Source organism: Eurytemora carolleeae, unplaced genomic scaffold, assembly GCF_000591075.1.
Source record: "Eurytemora carolleeae unplaced genomic scaffold, Eaff_2.0 scaffold121, whole genome shotgun sequence".
Lineage (NCBI taxonomy): Eukaryota > Metazoa > Arthropoda > Copepoda > Calanoida > Temoridae > Eurytemora > Eurytemora carolleeae.
In genome coordinates this window covers 244088-263197 of record NW_019396146.1, presented here as the reverse complement: position 1 = coordinate 263197, position 19110 = coordinate 244088, and the positions used below count along the sequence as shown (strand labels likewise).

At 33.8% G+C, this 19110-nt stretch overlaps 1 protein-coding gene across 2 annotated transcripts in view; it reads left to right on the top strand.

Annotated features, from left to right (window-relative positions):
* Window positions 1-17878, top strand: part of LOC111696320 (protein artichoke) — a 69706-nt gene extending 51828 nt beyond the window's left edge. For both annotated transcript variants that reach the window (XM_023465892.1, XM_023465891.1), the window contains exons 5-9: window positions 6410-6509; window positions 8088-8258; window positions 9682-9800; window positions 12899-13045; window positions 14221-17878. In XM_023465892.1, the coding sequence (XP_023321660.1) occupies window positions 6410-6509; window positions 8088-8258; window positions 9682-9800; window positions 12899-13045; window positions 14221-17301 (3618 nt within the window). In that variant the 3' untranslated portion in view covers window positions 17302-17878. The remainder of the gene's footprint in view (window positions 1-6409; window positions 6510-8087; window positions 8259-9681; window positions 9801-12898; window positions 13046-14220) is intronic.
* The last annotated feature ends 1232 nt before the right edge of the window (window positions 17879-19110 follow it).

The window sequence follows — 19110 nt, the reverse complement described above, 5'->3', positions numbered from 1 at the left end:
CAGGCATAGGGGAGGATGGGGGCATAACTGAGATAAGCATTGCGCAGCGGGGGGAGGGGGGAGGGCAGTTTTTGAGCAGCAGGGGTTGATGGAGAAAAGTGACCATTTTGCGAAGTCTTAATCGCTTGTCACTAATCCACTTTTAGAAACTATGTTATACGATTTGTTTAAAGGAACTGATTACTTTTTTCATCCCCATATCTTTAAACCCTGATAGAGTAAACCTTTAGAATTTCAAACATTTACTATTTTAGCTAGTTACAATTATAATTTGAAATAAAGATGATCCCCGACACCAGAATGCAAACATATAGAAATTAAAATAATAGTTTTTCTGGTAAATAATCAGTACTTTATCATCGATTCAACGTTTTCATGTGTTTTATTCGACTTCGTGAAACTGCTGCTTATATGATGTTGACAGGTTCAAAGAAAGGGATAAGGTATAGGCAGAAATTAAGAGCTATGGTATACCCATGAAACAGATTTAGGCGTATTCTGATAAGTAAGATTGGACTTTACAATGAGGTTCTAAATATCTCAGATCATCCGCTTTTAAACCCCAGCACGCGGGATAAAAAGCTACACAGGCAAATTATACAACTTTATATCCTGCACTTTATATGTATGATATATTTATATCTCCTATTATTCGCTTTCATTTAGCTTAACCATTCTCGGGTTTAGTTTCTGCATCGACACAATATATATATATTGTCAACTTATGTTATTCGCCTGTTTAAGTTCCTCCAAAACGCGTTTGCCTTCTTTCTTGACAAAATATCCGCCTTTGTATCCTGCACTCAATACATATCTGCCTTTGTATCCTGCACTCAATACATATCCGCCTTTGTATCCTGCACTCAATACATATCTGCCTTTAAGTGACACACTTGATATTACCCACCATAGTGTATTTACCTTATCAGAAAATTAAATAAAAAAAGATTACAAATATTTGAAATTAAGTCATAAATATGTCAAGAGCATAAGTTTTCGTTTAAAACTCTGATATCCCCGGCCCCACCCCACCCCACACGAACCTGCAAAAAAAAAATTCATGACTTTTTCCTCAACATTAATCCAGCTAGATTTAGACGTGATCATCATCATCATAAAATGTAATTTTCTCCAAATGGTTTTATGCCCAAAATCCCAGGGAAACGACACCAATAGAGCCTAAGTAATAACATTCAATTACTAGGTTCATCAACATTTCTCCAGACTACAAGGCATAATAGGACAAATCAATAGTTTTAGAGAAAATTCTTAAAATCCATTAAGGGTCTGATAACAATTCTGGTTCTGGTAATGGTGCTTAGCTTAATGTTTCGTTCAAGGATGTTATTAAGTTGTTTTTCACATTTTCAGTAAAAGATTTTAGCTCAAATGTAAACGGTAAACAGTCTTGGGATATATTGTATACTGTACAGTTTACACTTTTAGGGTAGAATAAGCAAATTAGAATAAAAATGTTAACATTTTTTTTCGATGGATGACATGGTGCTGAACCAGCTATGCTAGCGTAACTAAGACAAGTTTTCAATATGAAAAACATCCTAATCACATTATCTAGGGTACATCTAATATAAGCATTGGGTGCAAGAGGGGACTCATCGCTGTGGCCAGGATAGGCTAGGATAGTTTTTTTCACATGGAAAAATGGCCTATAACCAAAAATGGCGAATATTAAAATGAAGTAGCGTCTGACACGTGGACAGAAAAGATTATGATGCAAAGGAATGAGGTAAGGTGGATCTAGGACCTTCATGTCACTATCTGCCATGACAAGACGGTTAACGGTTCGGTGCAACCAGGCCACCAGCAAACTAGGAACCACGCCTAGATCTCCATTATCCCGTGTTGTTTATCCTACCTGGAGTAATTGAGAAACCGATCCTAATCGAACCCAATCGAGTTAAAATTGCTCTATTTTAACTTTCTAGGTTTAAAATACAACCCCCCCCCCCTTTTGAAGATTTAATCTAAGTTTAATTTCAATTTGTATTCTTAAATTACACAGTATAAACTTGGTGCTGGCTACCTTCATACTAAAACCATTATTCACGAATCCATGGTCAAATGTACATTGAGAAAAAACTATGGACAAAGACGACGTTTATTTTCATAAAAAACAGCAATTGCTGCAGTTAACCAATGCCATTTAAAGGGCCGATTTCCGAGCTATTGGTAAAATTATTTGCTTTATAATAACACCAAATATTAGTAAAATTATTAAATATCGTCTTAATATTCCCAAATTTTCAGGGTCTCACTGTGTAGTTCACGCGTCTGGTGTAACCTTACCTTGATCCCCTTGTTTTGTTATAACAAATACCAAAAACAACGATTTTCCCAAATACCATCATTTGCAATAAAAAATGAAACTATTTTTTTTGTAAACAGACTTTGTCATCTCCACAATCCTATTTCCGTTTACACTTTTTTGATATTTTAGTTCATATAAATATGAATTTTAGGCTTTTGTTTTCATTTAAATATATAATAACCATATGTATCTGCTACCCAAATATGTGCTTAGAATATCTAATATATTCATGACTAGAAATATATAGAAAATATTAGGTAATATTTCCTGAATATAATGTATGGTCATATCTACTCCATTCCTGAGAGGCCCCCTGTTAAGCAACGACTTTTACCGAATATGTCGAAGTGTAATCAGTTTATATTATCTAGACTAGACGTCTTTTTAACTATAGTATGACATATGTGTTAGGGGAAATTTAAAGAGTGTAGAGTGTAGAGTGTAGAGTGTAGAGTGTAGAGTGTAGAGTGTAGAGTGTAGAGTGTAGAGTGTAGAGTGTAGAGTGTAGAGTGTAGCGTGTAGAGTGTAGAGTGTAGAGTGTAGAGTGTGCAGTTTAGAGTGTAGAGTGCAGAGTGTGGACTGTAAAGTGAGAGTGTAAAGTTTAGAATGAAAAGGTTATATAGAGTGTACATTTTATCGAGTGTTAAGTGTAGAGAGCATACAATGGAGTGTAAAGTGTAGAGTGTTTTTATGAATCCATTTATGGGTTTGTAAAAAAATGTGTAAATTGAATTGAACACAATTGTTGTATATCTAAAGGATTATCTGAATTAAATCTAATCCCATTAAGGGATTGAACATAAAGAAAGGATTAAATCCCTTCTTTTCCCAGTAATCTGTTCCGGAATTTAAATCACATTGAACAAAGTTCAATTTGGTTTGATCAAACATGTTTCACGTTGATTAGAACCCGGACCTTTTGAAATATATATCTTAGAATGAATTTAAGCTTTGCTGACAATCTTGAGCCATCATAAATTATGAAAGAAAAAATAAGATTTCTTTGAACATTTTGTTCTCTACAAAGGTTCGATTGTTGTCTATGTACCTCTGTGCGTTGTACAGTTTAACTGTAAAAGTGCGTCTATAGTACAGCTGTGGTTGCATGTTGTACACTTTTCTTAGGCATTTTTCTCTACGTATTTTTCTTATCTTGAAGGTTTTTTAACAAAGCGATAGAAAACCTTATCTTTAAATTTGTTGGGGTGTAGTCTTTCTAATCTTACCTATCTATGCATCTTCTATGTGTTTTTGTATCTATCTATCTGTATATGAAGATGCATATCAATGTACTCATGAATTACTATGAATGCTCATCTCTATTGTGTAATTTTATATCTTCATCTTCTTTTCTCCTTTGCATAATACACTCGTTCTTTCTCCCTTTAATCTTTTAAAGATTTTTAATTTTCAAAAATGTTTTTACAAGTGAATATGACCTTTTACTCTCGCAAGAAAGAGATGATTCCTTTAGTGTACTGTCCTGAATGCATGTACACTGTACAACTTGATCTTGTCCAGTACTTGAACCGAACCGGAGTTAACAGGGATGTGAGTCAACTTGCCAAAGTCACTATTTCCAGAAATAAAATTAGTTTTTTTGCGACCCCTTCTCGTTTCCCTTGCCGCGGCCGCCCAGCGTACAAGCCTAAAACTATTTAAATCTTATTAGACGAAGGAATAGATTATTCTTACACCATGCCACAAAATAAAGTTTTCTACACACAATATTTTTTAACCTGGCGTTGTAGACCTTCCATATCAATTCTGCTAGATCAATTTTAGTCAAAGTTTTACACCAGTAGGTTGCAAAGATGTAAGAATTAGGAGTTGTTGTGGCAAGTGTTTGGGTTCTTTATATAATTAATCAATACAATTATTTGGACAGTTATATATTTTTTGATGTTCAATGAAAATGCATCTTCATTTCAATTATTTTTGATTCAGATGTCCCTGGAGCATGGGACACTTGGGCAATAATGATGTATCATTATCATTATTAAATATTAATGTAAATCTTATTACTAAATTCTTGGTAAACTCTCTTCTTATTCTACGAGAATTAAACTATTCAATCTCTGGCTGTTCAGCTAATGATAAATCAAAGAATTTTTGATTCTGTAAATTTATGATTTAGGATAAATGTTTATTAGGTATAAACTATGTGTTTGTAAGATATAAAGTATGTGTTTATAATAAATAAAATATGTCTTTGTAAAGTATAACTTATGTGTGTAAAATATAAAGTGTGTCTGGGGTGTTTGTAAAGTTTAAAGTGTGTTTTTGTAAGAAATAAAGTATATGTTTGTAAAGTATAAAGTGTGTGTTTGTAAAGTATAAAGTATGTGTTTGTAAAATTTAAAGTGTGTTTTTGTAAGAAATAAAGTATGTGTTTGTAAGGTATAAAGTGTGTGTTTGTAGGCTATAAAGTATGTGTTTGCAAAGTATAAAGTGTGTGTTTGTAAAAATTGAAGGGGGCGTTTGTAAGGTATAAAGTGTGTGTTTGTAAGGTATACAGTATGTGTTTGTTAGGTATAAAGGGTGCGTTTGTAAGGTATAAAGTGTATGTTTGTAAAAATTGAAGGGGGTGTTTGTAAAGTATAAAGTATGTGTTTGTAAGGAATAAAGTGTATGTTTGTAAGGTATAAATTGGTTTATCAGGTACAGTGGTCAATACAATACAAGGAAGACGACTTTTTTTATTTATTTTGATTGACAAGCTTTCAGAATTACAAGATTACAGGTAATCAAATAGAAGCATCTTAAATTGACTGATTCTCTTGAATTCTAATCAAAATTGAAATAGAAAGTCGTCTTCATTGTATTGTTATAAAAGGGGTGTTTGTAAGGTATAAAGTATGTGTTTGCAAAGTATAAAGTGTGTGTTTGTAAAGTTTGAAGTGTGTTTTTGTAAGAAATAAAGTATGTGTTTGTAAGGTATAAAGTGTGTATTTGTAAGCTATAAAGTATGTGTTTGCAAAGTGTAAAGTGTGTGTTTGTAAAAATTGAAGGGGGTGTTTGTAAGGTATAAAGTATGTGTTTGTTAGGTATAAAGGGTGTGTTTGTAAGGTATAAAGTGTGTGTTTGTAAGGTATAAAGTGTGTGTTTGTAAAAATTGAAGGGGGTGTTTGTAAGGTATAAAGTATGTGTTTGTTAGGTATAAAGGGTGTGTTTGTAAGGTATAAAATGTGTCTTTAAGGTATAAAGTGTGTGTTTGTAAGGTATAAAGTGTGTGTTTTATAAGGTATAAAGTTTGTGTTTGTAAGGTATAAAATGTGTGTTTTATAAGGTATAAAGTGTGTGTTTGTAAGGTATAAAGTGTGTGTTTTATAAGGTATAAAGTTTGTGTTTGTAAGGTATAAAATGTGTGTTCGTATAAAGAATATTTCTCCATGTGGTTCTCTGAAGCCTCACCAAACATAACCGTTTCTTTGCCTTAGGCATTCATTCACTCATTCATCCCCTTCAAACAGGGTTTCAGCATGCAAAGGGGGTAGATTGCAGGGGATGCGGGGTGATTAAAATCCGTCATTTTAATCACTAAATAGTCTTTACATCTCAGTTTTTTTTTAAATAAAAAAAGAAATCTCTTGGACTTACAGGGGTACAATGATAATTTTGAAAATATCTTAACATCCAAATATTTCATATTTTTAGCGGCCAAAAATAGAATTTTTTTCTAATTTTTTTTCTAAAGATATTTATTCCTGAAATATTAGCATGAATGTCTTCTGTGCTTAAGTTTGTAAACGCTATATGTAGTAGCGCGCTTTCACTCTCACAGTTATGCGCGCAGAATGCCCGGGGCGCAATCAGATTTTCACAAGGTGGGTGGGTGAGTTTAGACAGAGGGGGAAGGGGCTTCTACCTCAAACAAGCAATTTATAACTATATCTTATATTCGTTAATCGGTTTATACTTTTAACAGTTTTTTTTTTAGAAAACACTAAACTAACTAAACTTCCTATCCTCCTATCTTCCAATCCTCCTATCCTTCTATCCTCCTATCCTTCTATCCTCCTATCCTCCTATCCTCCTATCCTCCTATCCTACTATCATCTAACGAACTCCCTAATGTAGGAATTGAGGTTGGATGGTAACAGTCTGACTAGGATTCCTACGGAGTCCCTGAGTGGACCGGATGCTCTTCAAAACCTTCATCTTCAAGACAACGTCATAGGTGAGTAATTAATTAGATGATCATTATTTGCTAATTAAATAATTAATAAAATTATATTTTGCTGACCGTGTCAGAAAATTTCTAAAATTTTTGTTAAGTCAAAAAGAAATCCTGAAAACGATTTTAAAAATCTAATTTCAAAATGATTAAAAATTTAGGTTCTAGATTTGCCCGTATCATGTCACTTATTCCCTGACCCCCTGAACCTATTCATGACCTCAAGACACCTCCCTGTGGGACCCCATTTTTTCATACTAGCCCCCGATAATTAGAATTTCAAATATTTTATAAATCTGTGCTTAAAGGTGTCTAGGCTGTCAGATTAAATAGTCAACTTTCTTTTTTATGTTTGAAAATTTTTGTTTTTCGTTGTTCATTGATATAATTTTCATTTTGACGAGAGATTTTCAACAATAAAACAATAATACAATAATACAATAATACATGCAGATTGCATATTTCCTGAAATATTTGTAATATTTGCAAACATATGTCGCAATTGGAGAGAGCTGGCTGGCTCAGGAGTTCGCAATATTTGTTTAGGATTCGCATTGCAACCTTCGCTTGGATTAACTAGTGAAAAATTAGCAATTTCGCGGCCATCAATATTCTTCTTCGTGTCATTCTCGGGCCATTAGGCGACTATTTTGGGTTGGGATGTATAAAAGACGGGAGAGGTANGGTTAAATTAAAAATAAAGACTTGGCAAGTTTTAGGTTACATTTCAGCTTAATTTTCTCTTCAATGTTTATAAAATCTAGACTTTTAGGGCGCTTCGCGTCCATCTTCTATTTGAACCTAAATTGTGGCTTTATCTGTAAGCATCTTCTCTTTTCACAGTATAAAACAAAAACAAACAAAAAGTTTGCAGATTTTCTAATATTTTTCGTGGATTTCAAAATTTTACAGAAATAAAAGACATTTAAACACAAATGTTTGAAAATTCTATTATCCATAAACTTTCCCTGTGGCCACGCGAGGTCCCACATAAAATTTGGGCTCATATCGGTTCAGCCGTTTTGACGTTTATTGAATACACATAAACAAACACCCAGACACCCAAGCAAAGTATATATTGTAGAGAATATTATATCCCCGAAAGAGGATTATGAAATCCGCAAAATCAGTAGTGTCGGATCCTGGAATCAGATTAAGACCTAATCAACTTCCTCTTCTGATACACTCGTTATTTATCATGTATTTACAGCTAGAAGCAATAAATATACTTCTAAAACATTAAAATAAAAATAAATGAAAAGCATTAAACATAAAAGAGTGCAGTTTCCGATTCATAATAAATACATTCTTCAAAACTATTGTGTGATCAAGGAGGAATTAGATACCTTTGTTTTATTTTAGCTACATATGAAGAACTTTCATCAGTGGTTTCTCTTTAAAAGTGATTATGTTACAGTGCAGACAAAATATAGGATTTGTCAGATAATTAATGGTTGAACGGGTACCTTTGGGAATCGGAAATGCCTATTAATGTATTTTTAATTGCAACAACGAAAATGCAAGGAAATAAAAAACAAATTAAAAAATATATATATAAATAAAATACATCAATTATTTTAGAGTCTTTGACGCCCTTGGTGCTAGCTTCCCAGCCTAAACTATTGTCGGTCAACCTGACCAATAACCTGATTCGAGAGATTCAAACGGGTGCATTTGCAAACATGACACGACTAGTTCGTCTTATCCTCACTAAGAATAGGATATCTAGACTTGAAGAGGGAAGTTTTACAGGTAAATATTGTTCTAATTCTAGTTCTAGTTCTAGTTCTAGTTCTAGTTATAATTCTAGTTCTAATTCTAGTTCTAGTTCTAGTTCTAATTCTAGTTATAATTCTAGTTCTAGTTCTAGTTCTAGTTCTAGTTCTAGTTCTAGTTCTAGTTCTAGTTCTAGTTCTAGTTCTAGTTCTAGTTCTTTTAGAATTCAGATATTATGCATCTATACAGATTGGTCAGCAGTATTCATAGAGTATGTCTTTATAAGATTGCTCAGCGGTATTCAGAGAGTATGCCTTTTAAGTTTTCATCAGAACTCAGATAGTATGTCCTCCCCCCCCCTACCTTCCCCCTATCCAAGCCTGAGCTTGGTTTAGGAGGAAATGCCAAGGGCTATCAGGGAAAGTAGTAGACTACCTCTATACTCTTTGCTCTTACCAAAATATTTCGATTCTTATAGAAACAGAATCATTATTAAATATCAAGTTTCTCAATGTACATCTGATAAAATCAATGAGTTTTTTTCAAGGTTTTTTATTTTTCTGCTGGTCATCAGATATGTGTTTAAATATTTCTTAATTATTTGCAAATTTCTAATCATGACGTTACCTTACATTTCTTTTTATTTTTCTTTAATTCATCATTAATCCTTTCATCTTTCTTCAGTTAATTTATCATTCATCAATCATCCTTTTATCTTTCTTCAGTTAATCTTTCATTCATCCTTTCATCTTTCTTCAGTTAATTTATCATTCATCTTTTCATCTCTCTTCAGTTAATCTTTCATTCATCCTTTCATCTTTCTTCAGTTAATCTTTCAGTCATCCTTTCATTTTTCTTAATTTAATTCATCATTCATCCTTTCATCTTTCTTCAGTTAATCTTTCATTCATCCTTTCATCTTTCTTCAGTTAATCTTTCATTCATCCTTTCATCTTTCTTCAGTTAATCTTTCAATTATCCTGTCATCTTTCTTCAGTTAATCTTTCAATCATCCTTTCATCTTTCTTCAGTTAATCTTTCATTCATCCTTTTATCCTTCTTCAGTTAATCTTTCATTAATCCTTTCATCTTTCTTCAGTTAATCTTTCAATCATCCTTTCATTTTTCTTCAGTTAATTTATCATTCATCTTTTCATCTCTCTTCAGTTAATCTTTCATTCATCCTTTTATCTTTCTTCATTTAATCTTTCAATCATCCTTTCATCTTTCTTCAGTTAATTTATCATTAATCCTTTCATTTTTCTTAAGTTGATTTATCATACATCCTTTCATCTTTCTTCAGTTAATTTATCAATCATCCTTTCATCTTTCTTCAGTTAATTTATCATTCATCCTTTCATTTTTTTTCAGTTAATTTATCATACATCCTTTCATCCTTCTTCAGATAATTATTCCTTCAGTCTTAACTTGATGATTTTACTCAGTGCTATCTATCTAGGGTTAAGTAACCTAGTTGAGCTGGATTTGTCCAACAACTTCTTGACGAGTATCCCTGTGTCTGCCCTCACCTCCCTAAATAACATCAAGTTCCTCAACATGGGCTCCAACAGGATTGAGGTAATTCTTATCAAAATCAAAACTAAAGAGACTGTAAGCGTAATTTTAGTGACTCTACATGCAGATATAACAATGCCCGATTCACAATGGTGCCCTTGAAACCTTCATCTGTTCAATAAGCTGGAAGATATTGTAACCACTCTAGGATAAAAAAGGGTTTTGTTCCTATCATTTCTATATGTTTTTCTGTAGTAGAAATGCGTAAGTCACTTTTGTAGATAAACCACCATTGATAATAATCATTTTTCAAAATTATAAATAATTCATACTTTATTAAGAGTACTGTTGTGAATCGGGCATTTCCATCTTTGCATGAAGGGTTACTTGAAATAAAGCCTATATAGTCTCTTAAAGAGACAAAATGTTCACTGATAAATAGTAGAAACCCTAACAATTTGTTTCTAATATCAAATTTAACCCAAAACATCTCAACATATTTCAGATATTTTTACCTATAGCATAATAACTGGGTGTTCAGAAAAGCAGTTGAGTGAATAACCTAAATAATAAAGACAGTCAAAAAAGGCTGAAAACCAGGACACGATGTTTTTAAGTCAGAAACCGATAATTCGAATGCAAGAAAATATAGTTAACAATTAATGCTTTTTTGCAGGAACAGAGTTTTAGGATGTAGATGATTTTAGATGGAAATAAGGTTGCCAGGAAGTGAAAAGTACGTAGGCAGGAAGAGTTAGCGGATATGAAGTGAATGATAGATAGGCAGGAAGAGCTATCTGACAGGAAGTGAATGGTAGGTAGGCAGGAAGAAACATCTGACAGGAAGTTAATGTTAGGTAGGCAGGAAGAAACATCTGACAGGAAGTGAATGGTAGGTAGGCAGGAAGAAACATCTGACAGGAGGTGAATGTTAGGTAGGCAGGAAGAAACATCTGGCAGGAAGTAAATGGTAGGTAGGCAGGAAGAAACATCTGACAGGAGGTGAATGTTTGGTAGGTAGAAAGAAACATCTGGCAGGAAGTAAATGGTAGGTAGGCAGGAATAAACATCTGACAGTAAGTTAATGTTAGGTAGGCAGGAAGAAACATCTGACAGGAAATGAATATTAGGTAGGCAGGAAGAAACATCTGACAGGAAGTGAATGGTAGGTAGGCAGGAAGAAACATCTGACAGGAGGTGAATGTTAGGTAGGTAGAAAGAAACATCTGGCAGGAAGTAAATGGTAGGTAGGCAGGAATAAACATCTGACAGGAAGTAAATGTTAGGTAGGCAGTAAGAAACATCTGACAGGCAGTGAATGTTAGGTAGGAAGGAAAAAACATCTGACAGGAAGTAAATGGTAGGTAGGCAGGAAGAAACATCTAACAAGAAGTGAATATTAGGTAGGCAGGAAGAGCTATCTGACGGTAAATGAATGTTAGGCATGCAGAGAGAAGAAAGGCAGGGTGACAGTGTGGCAGGAAGAGAGAGAGAAACGGAGACATGAAAATTTGAGGTTTTCTAGAAATGGAATTAAATTTGCCCCGGGGTAAAATAAGGGATTCAGAAACCAAAACAATGATTGATTTTCACGAGGTAGAGAGGAGGGGGGGGGGAGGGGGAAGGGGAGGGATGAACATGAGGGGTATTTAAATTGAATATTTGTTGGTTTATGTTTGGATTGTTAAATTTATATTGGTAGCGTAGAGAGGAAGTGAAAAGGAAACCACAAATATATTCATTTCCAGACAATTCTAGTCTATATATATTCATTTCCAGACAATTCTAGTTTAGACATTCATTTCTAGACAATTCCAGTTTAGATATATTAATTTCCAGACAATTCTAGTTTAGATATATTCATTTCCAGAAAATTCTAGTCTAGTTTAGATATATTCATTTCCAGACAATTCTAGTCTAGATATATTCATTTCAAGACAATTCTACTTTAAACATATTCATTTCCAGACAATTCTAGTTTAGATATATTCATTTCCAGACAATTCTAGTTAAGATTTATTCATTTTCAGACAATTCTAGTCTAGATATATTCATTTCAAGACAATTCTACTTTTAAACATATTCATTTCCAGACAATTCTAGTTTAGATATATTCATTTCCAGACAATTCTAGTTAGATATATTTATTTCCAGACAATTCTAGTAAAGATATATTCATATTTGCAAATAAGAAAACATTAATGTTGATCCTGACTCTTGTAAAAAATATATAGGTTTAAACTGTTAACCCAAAACTCTGGGTCTGCATTCATTTTGGCCTGATTAGGTTTTACTAGTCGGTTTTATAGTCCTAGTATACGGGTATACGGGCTAATCTAGAAAATTTCGCATACAAATGGGGTTTATATCTACATTTAGTGCATACATGTAGAATTCAGTTCCCATGTCTAAAGGGGAAGGCGGAAGTGAAGGGGGCGGTAGGATTTTTTCATCTTATAATTCAATTTTCAATTTTCATAATTTTCTGTTGCGCATGTTAGCAAATTTATGATCTAAAGCTGTTCATATTGTTTACTGTATGATAGAATATACAGTTTTATGGATAGTTAATTCGTGGATAACAAACTGCACTGAACTAGCAACCTTGTAGTCAGTATACAGAGAGTATGCTTTTTTACAGATTTTTCAGCAGTATTCAGAGAGTATGCCTTTTAAGTTTTCATCAGAACTCAGATAGTATGCATCTATATAGATGGTTCATCAAAATTCTGAGAGTATGCATCTTAACAGATTTTTTAGTAGAATTCAGAGAGTATGCATCTATACAGATTTTTTAGTAGAATTCAGAGAGTATGCATTTATGCAGATTTTTTAGTAGAATTCAGAGAGTATGCATTTATACAGATTTTGTTTTATTAAAATTCAGAGAGTATGCATCTATACAGTTTTTTTTAGAATTCAGATATTATGCATCTATACAGATTGGTCAGCAGTATTCATAGAGTATGTCTTTATAAGATTGCTCAGCGGTATTCAGAGAGTATGCTTACATACAGATTTCCCAGCAGTATTCAGAGAAATTAAAGAAAAGATACATCAGAAATGACAATAGAATTACGGAAGGTTTTAGAAAGTGGTTAAACACAATGCATTGTTTTTTTAATTTAAATGACAAATCATTAGATATCTTTATTATTTAGACTGTAGTTGATGCTGACCTGGAGATGCTAAGTGAACTGGAGTACCTGGATCTGAGTAGGAACCTGATTAAGGAAATACTTCCGGGCACTTTCCTTGGGATGAACAGTCTCAAGGGACTGGATTTCAGTGTCAACGTTGTTAGGATGGTAAGATTTATTTTATTTCAATTTTGATCTATTTTTTTGTTCTTGATCTTCCCTTCTTAGTTATTCAACTGGTTTATCTTCATGATCTTCGTGATCTTCATGATCTTTATGATCTTCATGATCTTCATCCTATATTTCATCATTATCTAGATCCTCTATTTTTTCTATTTAATGTTTTAAAGGTTGTCTTGATCTTCATGATAAAACTAGTCTTATTATCATGAATCAAACAAAGGGTCCCTTGAACTATGCCTACAGTCCCTTTAATAGTATTGCTGGAATGAGACCGTTTTTTTTATTTTGTTTGGTAGAATTTACAAACAAACTGTTAAAGGTGTTGAGCATTTTTATTTTCATGAATCAGACTTGCCACTCTAAAAATGGAGGGTCACTTGAACTATGTCCTGCACATTCCATTTAATATTATTACCGGAATCAGATAGTTTCTTGATTTTGTTTAGTAGAATTTACAAACAAACGGTTAAAGGTGTTGAGGTTATAATCCCTTATCAAACTTACCCACTCTAAAAATTGAGTGTCACCTGAACTATGTATTTCCATTCCCCTTCATATTTTTACTAGAATGAGTTGGTTTCTTAATTTTGTTTAAAAGAATATACAAACAAACTGTTAAATGTGTTGAGTATGGGAAACATTGAACAATGATCTTTCAAAACTATTGAACCCTTGACCTCAATATTTTTCTTCAGTAACTAAATATGCCAAGATAATCTTCATGTTTTCTGCTTCGGCATTCTAACATCACTTCTTCAGTAATACTTTCAGGCCATAATCAAACATATTCAAAACGAACAAGCATTTTAGTAGTTTCTTACTTTCAGCACAATTAGATAGTTTTTAGTAAAAATGCAGCATTTGTTTATTTTAAAAACTTACTTATTAAAATATTTTGTTAGTACTTCATTTACCAATAGTAAGACCCACAAATCCTTGGAATAGTAAGACGACATATAAACAATCTAATATGTTACTGACGTGGTTATAAAGCAATAGTTGTTATCACCTATTTATATTAAATGAGACTGTGGGGGTGATCAACGGAAACACTTGCTATGTTTCATGTTCATTGTACAATTTGAAAATCACAACTTTAGTCTATCAGTCGTCCTTTTATTCCACTGTATATTATTCTATACTAATTTTCTAATATTCAGGTTGAGGATGATGCTTTTGAAGGATTACAAGATCTAGAGTACCTGGATCTAAGTGATAATAAGGTTCTCTCACTCCCAGCCGTATCCCTGAGCAGATTACCCAACCTCAAGAGGTTGAAGATAGACTACAACAGGATTGGAGCACTATCCTACGATATCTTGAAGTCGGTTCAAGGACTGGAGGAGCTCTCTCTAGCTTACAACATCATCAGAGAGATCCCTGTTGGAACCTTCAAGGAGCTAAAGAGTTTAAAGATTCTAAACCTGTTCGGGAACAAAATTGCTGAAGTTAGCACGGAAACCTTTATGGGGATTGAGAATAGTTTAGAATACATGGATCTAGGATTCAATATTATTAGTGAGATTAATCAGATCTCCTATCCTAGTCTCAGATACCTCAACTTGGAGAAGAATATTATAGAAAACGTTACAGGGATGTTTAACCTCCTTCAAAACCTTCAGGTTTTAAACCTCGGGGAGAACAATATAGAGACGTTGAGTCCTGAAACCTTTGCCGACATGACAAATCTGCTTCATCTTAATCTTTACAATAACAAGATCAAAAATCTGAATCCTGGCGTATTAGAAAACAAATTTTTGACCAAGGTTAACCTAAGCGGGAACCTATTACAGGAAATAGAATCTAAATCTTTCTCCGATCTTCCAATTCTAGAGGAGGTCGATATGAGTAACAATTTAATCGCTGTCATTAATACTGGAGCTTTTAATGGGATTCCACATCTTAAACGTCTACATCTTCAGAATAATAAACTCATTAATTACAAGGGGGATATTTACACAGGAGGAGAGAATGATACTGAGCTGGAGTATCTAGATCTGAGAGACAATGAGATAAACTATCTATATCCGGAATCTTTCTCCTATTTCCCCAACCTGAAATGGGTCAACCTTGCTCGGAACCGACTTCCAATATTTCCAACTCAGTTTATAAAAGGACTAAATCATCTTGAGTATCTCAACCTGGAGAGTAATCAGATTACCAGTCTGGAAGATAATGATTTTGCCAACATGCCAAGGTTAAGATCCCTCCATCTCTCCAATAATCAGATTGGACCCATCAGTGAAACAGCGTTCCAAAATTCATCCCAGCTCCAATACATAGATATCAGTCACAACAATATCTCGGAGCTCAAGGGAGATGTATTCAATGGAATTGTCAGATTAGAATTGGATGCGAGTCACAACAACCTTTCAAAGATCCCCAAAGATATTTTTGAAAAGAGGAAGGTGTTTCGTCTTGAAATGATTGATCTGTCCTACAACTATTTCTCCAGTATCCCGGTTGACGTCTTACAAAACCAATATTTTAGTTTGGAAACCCTTAGAATATCCCATAATGAAATCAAGGTTATCCCGTCCGATGCAAATATCCTGGTCAACGTCAAGGAAATGGATTTATCGTTCAACCCCCTCAATTCAGACTCCATTATAAATGTTCTCAATGAGCCAAAAACTGTGAGATCCCTAAATATGGCTGGAACAGGGATCGAAAAGGTTCCGGTTCTTGAAACTCCCTTCCTAATCAATCTAAACCTTTCTCACAATAGTATAAAAACCCTCAGTGATGATATTCTATCCAAGTCTAAGCTGGTTGAGAATCTTGATGTGTCACATAACAAAATTCCAAACCTTAGCTCTGGCTTAGCCTCAGCCTGGCTAGTTCTTACTCATATGAAGCATCTCAACATATCCAGCAATCCTATCGCTTACATCATAAAAGGAGATTTTAAGTACCTAAACAACCTTCAGACATTGTCTATGACACATCTTGATAAATGTTCCAAGATCGACAGATCTGCCTTCACAAACTTGATTGCTCTAAAAAGTTTAGAAATGTACGGATACCCTAAGGTCTCATACATCGATGTGAAAGGAATCCTTGAAAGTTTTAACACTCTTGAGCATGCTTATGTAGAAGTTAAAGATCCTATCGTAGGAGATCATCTTACCCCCGCCTTCTCACCTCGGCTCAGAAGTGTTGGAGTCATGGGAGATAGAATAGAAAATATTGCTATCTCTGCACTCCATGGAATCTCAAGTAAGGTTATCAATATTGAAGTTTCTGACACTAACATCAAGAACCTGCCCACAGCAATATTCTTCCCAGTTCCTATGTCCAGCAAGATTAAACTAAATGTGAAGGGCAGCAAGCTGACCAGCATAGGACCTCAGCTACTCAATACTCTGGACAGCCATCAACGTCATATTCGTCTGGAAGGATTATCCACCAATCCAGTGTATTGTGATTGCAACGCCCGACCTCTACAACGATGGTTAGAGTCTAAATCTCTGGAGAAGACACTTTACTCCGATCTAAAGGTGATAAGATGTGCTGCTCCTGACTACCTACAGGGTAAACTACTGGCCAGCATCCCAGAGTCAGAGCTGACATGTGAAGGACGTCCAACAACAACAACAACAGAGGTTTTCTACTCGACCATCAGCACAACATCAACAACTGAACTAGATATTATCTGGAGACCGGAGACAACAACACCTAAACCTCAACCAACCTCAACAGATGCCCAGGCTAGCCTCAACAAATCCAACCAACCAGCTAACATGGACTCACTAATCATCGGTATAGTTGGTGGAGTTGTTGCTTTCATTACTATAATCATCATTGTTATTTGCATCATCAGGTTACGACTGGCAGACAACCAGTATAGAGGAGGACCATTAGCAGGTCCCCTGGCTATGAGAGCTCAAGGAAAATGTACTTGTCTTAAACCAATGCATCATGCGCCTATGACACCTCAGATGTATGGAAATCATGGTTTTATCTCCTACCCTTCTACCCCGGTCCCACCTCAGGGCCCGCCCCTTGCTCTAACCTGGAATGGAACAGTGACCTCACAGAAAATGTTATCCGGCCCCGCCTCCCACCATGGATCACACTTCGGCACAGTCGGTGCTAACAGCTACCTTTCCGCAGGTCAACGTTCCGCCGTGTCACGCCCTGGGTCAGTGTACCCCGGCGCACCCTACCCTGCTACTCCATATTATGTAACATTCCCGGCGGATTCAGACACAGAACAGGACAGACGGAGTCACAGATGATCTGATATTTCGGTCAACATAAATTCCTCGCATATTCATTCTGATAAATACCTTTAACCATACTCTGAGTCATACTCATGAACTCTACAGTACCTGTATATGCTCATATATGTACTCTTCTCAGTGATTTAGATCAAATTAAACACATATAGACCAGTTGTTCGTTAGTGTACAGTGTTGCATGTACATTCAAAGACAATTCTCTGGAACCTGACGTTTTAGACGACACTGTTAGCTAGAACATCAAAAAAACAATGTAGGGAAGTAAATATAACAATTTTAGCTCGGTATTGACCGGTATTGTCCAGTGTTGACTGGCATTGACCAGTCTAAACCTGTTTTGACTCGTTCTTTTCTGTAAAAGTATACTGTTAAAAGTTTTGTCTTTATGGAATAGTAAAACACATCAAAAAATCTAGAAATATTAAATTAAGATTAAAAATTTAATACTACTTGAAATATAAAATGATTTATGTGCTAATAAATCTAACAGAATTGTAACTTTTTACAGTTTAGCAGTCATTGTTATTATCATCGTACTTATTATATAATTGTTGTTGCTTATGTTTTGTTTCTTGTACCATTTAAACCTAGTTTCAATTATTATAATTTTGAATAATCTAAATCATCCAAAACCTAAATCGTACACTGTCGTTGCTAACTCATTTCACACCTTATTTAGTTGTTTTTTAAATTTTTAAATTCTCTACGGCCATTTTTTTTATTGGGTCCTGTTAATTTTTTATTCTTACGTTATTTTCATTAATTTTTCTGTTTATGTTCTGTTTGGACTGCATATTTTTGATACACACCCATTCAATCCGAAATATTATCTTATCTTGTTTTAAACTCAATATTTTAAAAAAATAAATCACACACAATTTTCTAATTTAAACAAACAAATATAAGACTATGCGGGCATTTTCAAATTATTGTCCAAAACTAAGCGAATTTGTTTTAAGCAATGTTTTATATCTGTAATATTATTCTAAAAAATGTTCCTTTTCTTTTTTAAAGCATTTTTTTACATGTTTTGTTTAAAGACATAATGTAAATGTGTATAAAATGTAAAAAGTAATGATAAATAAATTTTGTTTAAAAATAAAACATTTTTTTAAATTGACACTTTATGTTGATTTTTAATATAATATAGTATTGAACCATAATGCAGCAATAATCCTTGAAACTTTAATACGATATGAAAGAACGTTTTCTGAACAATGGATATTTCTAATTTCATTTGTAAATTGCAGAAATATAATAATACAGTTTTATCTGGAATTATGGAAATCAAATATGAAGGTTGGACTAAGAATGGTTCACGGTCATGGTAAATTTGAATTAAAAGCATTTAAGTTTTCAATTAACTTTAAATTCACACATATTATGTGAAATTTAGTTCTTATTAAAAAATATAAAACAATTCTCAAATGGTCTAAAATTGTGCATTTGATCAAAATCGTGTACATTTTAGTCATTCTGCAAGCGCCTTTTAAGAGATTTATATTCAGTGTTTGTTACATTGGTTGCTAGCTGCTTGTTGCTGTAGGTTTCTTTCCAAAATAATCTAGTTCATATATAAAGTAGTTGAGACCAAGACCAAGTTTAACCTTCATAACGTCAAAATACGAGAATTTCAGCTCGTCATTAAAATCTCATCCTGTATATCTAACCCTGTATATCTAATCTTAAATCTGCATTATGTAGAATCATTTTTCATTTTTATGGGGCTATGATCGATATGTTCTTTTTTTATTTTTATGATTTGAATTTATCAAAACTATAACATTCTCCATAAACTCTAATCTA